At 42.6% G+C, this 7,647-nt stretch overlaps 1 protein-coding gene across 6 annotated transcripts in view; it reads right to left on the reverse strand.

Annotated features, from left to right (window-relative positions):
• CEP85 (centrosomal protein 85) overlaps nucleotides 1–7,647 on the reverse strand; it is a 32,434-nt gene that overhangs the window by 20,765 nt on the left and 4,022 nt on the right. For 2 of the 6 annotated variants that reach the window (XM_021706465.1, XM_008073053.2), the window contains exons 2-3: nucleotides 5,605–5,681; nucleotides 1,707–1,859 (exon numbers count right to left, since the gene is read on the reverse strand). In XM_021706465.1, the coding sequence (XP_021562140.1) occupies nucleotides 1,707–1,859; nucleotides 5,605–5,623 (172 nt within the window). In that variant the 5' untranslated portion in view covers nucleotides 5,624–5,681. Of the gene's footprint in view, nucleotides 1–1,706; nucleotides 1,860–5,604; nucleotides 5,682–7,647 lie in introns of those variants that run through there. The other 4 variants (XM_021706463.1, XM_008073052.2, XM_008073055.2 and 1 more) reach the window with 3 other exon arrangements.

Here is a 7,647-nt window from a genome sequence, read left to right on the forward strand (position 1 = left end):
CACACACACACACACACACACACACACACACACACACACACACACACACACCCCTGAACAGTTTCTGATAACACACATCAGCTTCTCAGGTCCAAGAAAGATGGAAATTTCAACTAAGTCAAAAGAGACAGTTTTTGGTGTCTCACGATTTGAATATAGGACTAGTATACAAGACTAAGGCAGACTGGTGATCATGGAGATTTCCAAGACTAATAAGCAATCTACCTGAAATCCTCCATAACAGCACCATAAAATCAGCTCTCACCATGGGTCCCCGCTCCCATCCTGTAATTATGGAACAGAAGGCTGAGGTTGTGACATATGAGGGGCTGCTACCCTGATGAACTTAGCAACACCTCTTTCCATTCTCCATTCACAGAATCACTGTCTCTCTAGATGCACCAAATTCAGTTTTGAGCCTATAATTCCTGCTATGGTTTTACAGTGTCTGTCCCCAAAAGTTCATGTGTTGGAAACTTAATTGCCAATAAACAGTATTAAGAGGTAGGCTTTTAAGAGGTGATTGGGTTATGAGGGTAGAGGCCTCATGAATGGATTAGCAGCAATGAGTGAGTTTTCACAAGAGTGGGTTGTTACAAAAGCAAGCTCTGGCCGGGCATGGTGGCTTACAACTATAATCTCAGCACTTTGGGAGGTCAAGGCAGGAGGACTAGTTAAGCCCAGGAGTTCGAGACCAGCTTGGGCAACATAGCAAGACCTTGTCTCTACAAAAACATCAAAAAGTTAGCTGAGTATAGTGGTGCACACCTGTAGTCCTAGCTACTCAGGGGGCCGAAGCAGGACTGCCTGAGCCCAGGAGGTCCAGGCTGTGATGAACTGTGATCATGCCACTGCACTCCAGCTTGGGCAACATAGCAAGACCTTGTTTCTACAAAAACATCAAAAAATTAGCTGAGTATAATGGCACACATCTGTAGTCCTAGCTACTCAGGAGGCTGAGGCAGGAGGATTGCCTGAGCCCAGGAGGTCTAGGCTGTGGTGAACTGTGATCATGTCACTGCACTCCAGCCTGGGCTACAAAATAAGACCCTGCCTCAAAAAATAATAAAAATAAATAAATATATGTATATTTACCCAAAGGAATAAAAAACAGGCTTTTTACAAGATTAATCTGGCAGCAGAGGGAAAGACTTAAGGTCAATTACCCTATCAGAAAGTTGTTTCAGATAAGATAAACAGTCAGGCATGTGGTTCATGCCTGTAATCCCAGCACTTTGAGAGGCAGAGGCGAGAGGATTGCCTGACCTCAGGGGTTCGAGACCAGCCTGAGCAACATGGCGAGAGTGCGTCTCTACAATAAATCAAAAAGTCAGCTGGGTGTGTGACACATGCCTGTGATTCCAGCTTCTTGGAAGGCTAAGGTGAAAGGATCACCTGAGCCCAGCAGGCCGAGGCTGCGGTAGCTGTAAGTGTGCCACTGCACTCCAGCCTGGGTAACAGCGTGAGACTCAAAACAAAAACAAAAAATAAAAACAAAAACAGATAAGATAAACAGTGGAAATTGAAATAGAAGGACCAGATGTGAGAAGCATGGGGTAAGAAAAATCAAAGCAGACTCCTTGACTAAAATAGGTTGACCTTATGAATATTCTGGAAATGACACAATCTGGAAATGACAATACATCTAGAATACAGTATGAAAATGACAACACATATTGGTAATCAAATCATTAATCCAAACTTACCCTCTGCAATATCTGAGCATGATGTGCCAATGGCTGTGTCCCCACTGTCAGCTACACTTGAACAGCGGCTGAAGCGGCTTCGAAAGGCCTCCGAGATAACTGGGGTCTGCCATTCAGTCCCTAGGGAACTGCCCTTCTGAATCACGCTTGAACCTGAAACAAGTGGCATTTCTCACCTTAATTGTGAATGAGCTGATGTAACCCCACGAGACGATTTTTTTTAAAAAACCACTTAAACCTATGAGAGAATAGCAGTATCCACTCCTTTCTCTCTCCTATGCCTATTTCAGCTACTCTGAGCTAGTTAATTGTAAGTGGAAATGGCATGAGAGGTGAGAATACCCAAAGGCAAAAATAAGACTTACCAAGAATCCAGCAGTACTGGAACAGAAAACAATCATATTTAATAGCAGTTGCCATTTATTGAAAACAAGAAGCCACAGCACTTTAAACATAATCTTGCCTAAATATTTATTGAAAAGTATTATGATCTCTATATTGCAGAGGGGAGAGCTGAGATTTGAATCCAGGTCTTTCTGACTTCAACACATTCTTTCCTCTTACAGTTTTCCAATGGTGCTTTTGCCTTCTGGGGATGACGATTCTTCAAAGTGTAGCCTATATATTACAGAATGGTTTAGCATCCCTGGATCCCACCCACTAAGTGCAACTGATCCCATCATCACGTGAAACCCATATAGTTCCAAATGATCCTAGGAAAACAGGCAGTCCAGTCCCTTGCTGAAAATCATTGCTGCACTGAACCAGAGTACCTTCAATAGGTGAATCCAGATGAAGGTGAGTTTTGAAAGTCAATCTGAAGATCTTAAGACTTTATGTTAAGAGCAATGAAAAGAAACCACTAACATTTCTGAGCAAGTAAGACAAAAAGACTGATAAGATTTTTAAATTTAAAGCTGTTTGAGGATTGGTAGGTAGGAAGTGTTCCACAAATACTTGATTAACTAGCAAAGACAAATTCAAATTAATTTTTAAAAGTCACTATAATTTTTTTTTTTTTTTGAGTTGGAGTCTCACTCTGTCGCCCAGACTGGAGTGCAGTGGCTGCTCCCGGCCACTACAGCCTTGACCTGGTGGGCTCCGGCGATCCTTCTGCCTCAGCCTTCCACATAGCTGGAGCTATAGGCACACACTACCTCGCCTGGCTAATTTTTTGATTTATTGTAGAGATGAGGTCTCGCCTGCCCAGGCAGGTCTCGAACCCGTGGGCTCAGGCAATCCACTCACCTCAGCCTCCCAAAGGCGCGGGATTACAGGCTGAGTCACCAAGCCCGACTCACTATAATTTTTTTAAGTTGTAGCTGATGATCCATGTAAACCAAAAAAAAAAAAAAGTGATGGTGCTATTTATCCTCCAGTTGACTTAAAGTGTCAGAGCTGACAAAAGAAAATACGGTTCTACAGACTTTCTGATCTAGTGGGAGGCAAATAATATTTGAACACAAATTACCTTATTCCTTTTTTCCAAGTTTAGTGTTTCTCCCATCTTTTTAACCTACTTTCTTCTACTTTTGCTCCTTTTTTGTTACTCTTACCTCTGCTTTCTTTTTTCTTTTTTTGAGTTGGAGTCTCACTCTGTTGCCCAGGCCACCACCGCCGCCTCGACCTGCTGGGCTCAGGTGAGCCTTCCACCTCAGTCTTCCAAGAAGCTGGAACTACAGGCGCTGGCGCCACCATGCCTGGCTAATTTTTTGATTTATTGTAGCGATGAGGTCTTGCCAAGCTGCTCAGGCAATCCTCTCACCTCAGCCTCCCAAAGTGCTAGGATTATAGGCATGAGCCACCATGCCTGGCCTTCTTCTGCTTTCTACTGAAGGCAACCTAACTTCCCTCAAAGACTTCTTTTATTCTTTGGGTCAAAGTGGACTACCCTTGATTTTTTTATATAAATTTTTTATTTGAAACATGTGAGGGGCAGTTTCTTTTGTCTGTCCCAGCTCTGGCATGTCTTCCTTTTTCTTTTCTCCACTCTCTCTCTAATAAATTTTGTTAAAAAAAAAAAATGTGGGATACAATTCAGTGTTAGGTATACAAATGTTCATTATGCAGGTACCCTTGTTGATGCCCCTGATTTGAAAGAATTTGCCCAATCTTTATACATTCAGTAATCTGTGACAATTATTAATAGAAGACATAGGCAATAATCAGAGCTTTTGAAAAGCACAAGATTATCCAACATTAATTGTATGCAAGGCAACATGTTTAGGAAAATATACCAAATATCTATCAAATGTCTACCATGAGTAAGGCACAATGGAATTTTATTTTATTTTATTTTTTATTTTTTTATTTTTTATTTTTTGAGCTGGAGTCTCACTCTGTCGCCCAGACTGGAGTGCAGTGGCTGCTTTTGGCCACCACAGCCTTGACCTGCTGGGATCCAGTGATCCTTTAGCCTCAGCCTTCCAAGTAGCTGGAACTACAGGCGTGCGCTACCATGCCCGGCTAATTTTTTGATTTATTGTAGAGATGAGGTCTCGTCAAGTTGCCCAGGCGGGTCTCGAACCCGCGGGCTCAGGCAATCCACTCACCTCGGCCTCCCAAAGTGCTGGGATTACAGGCTGAGCCACCGAGCCCAGCCTGGAATTTTATTTTTATTTATTTATTTTTGAGTCAGGGTCTCTGTCACCCAGGCGGGAGTGCAGTGGCACTATCATGGCTCACAGCAGCCTTGACCTCCTGGGCTCAGGCGAGTCTTTTGCCTAAGCCTCCTGAGTAGCTGGGACTATACATACATGGCACCACGGTCAGTTAATTTTTTAATTTTTTTGTAGAGACTAGGTCTTGCTATGTTGCCTAAGTTGATCTCAAACTCAAGACTCAAGCAATTCTCTCGCCTTGACCTCCCAAAGTGCTGGGATTTATAGGCATGAGCTGCCATACCAAGACAACTGTAGGATTTTAAAGTTAAATAAAACATGTCCTTAGTTGAATAAAATGCGCCCTCTTTATAAATATCCAATAATGTAACAAGTCATTTTTCTAAAATACTACTTCCTATTTGAAGTATATCATATCTACTGAATATGCCTATGCAGTATATATATATTTATATGTGTTTAATATAGTCAGCCCTGTATATCCATGGGTTCCATATACATGTGAATTAAATCAACTGCAGATCAAATATATACCAACAAAACCTGCATCTGTTCTGAACACATACAGACTTGTTTTTGTCATTATTCCCTAAACAATACAGTATAACAACTACTTACAAAGCATTTACATTGTGTTAGGCATTATAAGTAATCTAGAGATCATTTAAAGTATATAGGAGGATGTGCATAGAGTATACACAAATACTGTGCCATTTTATATCAGGGACTTGAGCATCTGTGGATTTTTATATATGCAGGTCTTAGAACCAATCCCTCATGGATACTGAGGGACAACTGTATATACTTAACACATCTACTTAGTGTATCTACTGAGATTTCAAAATCTTATCGATCCATTCTAAAGATAAAGTCCCAAGTCTCTAGTGACAACCCAACAGAATCTGTTGGCATCTAACAAGAATTCCGATCTCTGTGGACTAGCAGATGATTGACCCACCCAGAGGACAAAGACAATACAGAACACAGTAATTTATGCTGTGTTTTTCTGATTTCAAATGGAACTATATTCCAAAGTCATTCTGTTCCAATCCTTTGTGTCTTCTCTTCCCAATCATGTGGTCTTGTGGAAAGCCAAGTAGGACCAGAGATAAATAACTGTTTCTTCAGAGATCTGTTTTTATATTCAATGCAGCCCCATGTTGTTTTTGTTCTTTTATCACCAGCATTTCAATAAATGCTTATCTGCTCAGTAGTTCCCTTAAAGAACATAAAATAAAGAACAAAGGTCATAATTTAACCCAGAAAATCCTGACTACTCACCTGGTGAAGTGGCATGAGAAATCCTCTCAGTTGGGTGTTTCTCCTGCATTGCCATCACAGTTATCTGAGCCAACTGTAGAATGAAAGAATAACCAGTTGGTTCTCTCCATTATCTTTATTTATTTATTTATTTTGAGTTGGAGTCTCACTCTGTCACCCAGACTGGAGTGCAGTGGCCGCTCCCGGCCACTGCAGCCTCGACCTGCTGGGCTCCGGCGATCCTTCTGCCTCAGCCTTACGAGTAGCCAGAATTACAGGCATGCACTACCATGCCTGGCTAATTTTTTGATTTATTGTAGAGATGAGGTCTCGTTGCCCAGGCGGGTCTCGAACCCGCGGGCTCAGGCAATCCACTCACCTCAGCCTCCCAAAGGCGCGGGATTACAGTCTGAGCCATTGAGTTCGGCTTATTTTTTATTTTTTAGAGATCAAGTCTTGCTCTGTCACCCAGGCTAGAGTGCAGCTGTGTCCTCGAACTCCTGGACTCAAACAATCATCCCACCTCAGCCTCCCAAGTACCTGGTACCAGTTCTCTAATGTACTTTAGTGACCTCTATAGCAGGGGTCCACAATCCCCCCTCCACACCCTCCCAGGGCCACAGAGAAAGAGGTGAGTGGCAGGTGAGCAAGCAAAGCTTCATCTGTACAGCTGCTCTACCCTGCTGGCATTACTGCCTGAGCTCCGCCTACAGTCAGATCTGTGAGATCAGCGATGGCATTAGATTCTCATAGGAGTGCAAACCTTACTGTGAACTGTGCATGTGAGGGATCTAGGTTGCGCACTCCTTAAGAGAACCTAATGCCTCATGATCTGAGGTGAAGCTGAGGCAGTGATGCTAGCACTGAGGAGCAGCTGTAAACACATATTAAAATTAGCAGTGAGGTTTGGCAGCACAGAGACCATAAAAAATCAATTGCTTGCAGATTCATATCAAAACCTTATCAGTGAGGGCAACTGAGTTAATGTACTTCAATAATACAGCTACATCTGGTGGCAGGCAGGCTTTAAGTCAGAATCTGACCGTTTAGTTCGTGTGTGGCCTGTCCATTATTTTATTTACCACTTCCATCTGTGCCTCTTTTTTTAAAAAATGGTGAGTTGTATAATTCATTACATTATATATATATATTTATATATTTCATTATATATTACAATATAAAAGTAACAGAAATAAAGTGCATAATAAATGTTATGTGTTTGGGTTGGGTGCAGTGGCTTAAGCCTATAATCCTAGCACTTTTGGGAGGGGTTCGAGACCAGCCTAGGCAACTTGGTTGAGACCTCATCTCTACAATAAATAAAAAAGTTAGTTAAGCATGGTGGCACATGCCTGTAGTTCCGGCTACTTGGAAGGCTGAGGTGGAGGGATTGTCTAAGCTCAGTACGTCAAGGCTGTGGTAACCATGAGTGTGCCACCCCATTCCAGTCTGGGTGACAGGGTGAGACTCCAACTTAAAAAAAAAAAAAAAAAAAAAAAGTTATGTGCTTAAATTATCCTGAAACCATTTGTCTTCTACAGAACCGGTTCCTGAGCCAAAAAGGTTGGGGACTGCTGTTCTACAGTATTCTCTTAGTAACAACAGCCCAAGCCCTCATTAAATTCACTGCATCTACAACAGAAATGGTACCATCCTCCAAAACCTCACTTCTTCACGTACTGAAGGGGAGCTTTGTTCAGCAACAAAAGCCTCAGTTGGCCGGGTGAGGTGGCTGAAGTCTGCAATCCTAGCACTTTAGGAGGCAGAGGCGAGAAGATTGCCTGAGCCCAGGGTTCAAGACAAACCTGGTCAACTTGGCAAGACCTCGTTTCTACAATAAATTGTTTTTTTTTTTTTTTTTTTGAGTTGGAGTCTCACTCTGTCGCCCAGACTGGAGTGCAGTGGCCGCTCCCAGCCACCGCAGCCTCGACCTGCTGGGCTCCAGCGATCCTTCTGCTTCAGCCTTCCGAGTAGCTGGAACTACAGGCATGCGCTACCATGCCCGGTTAATTTTTTGATTTATTGTAGAGATGAGGTCTCGCCAAGTTGCCCAGGCGGGT

This window comes from Carlito syrichta, unplaced genomic scaffold (assembly GCF_000164805.1).
Source record: "Carlito syrichta isolate Samal-C Ts95f unplaced genomic scaffold, Tarsius_syrichta-2.0.1 Scaffold315614, whole genome shotgun sequence".
Taxonomy (NCBI): Eukaryota; Metazoa; Chordata; class Mammalia; order Primates; family Tarsiidae; genus Carlito; species Carlito syrichta.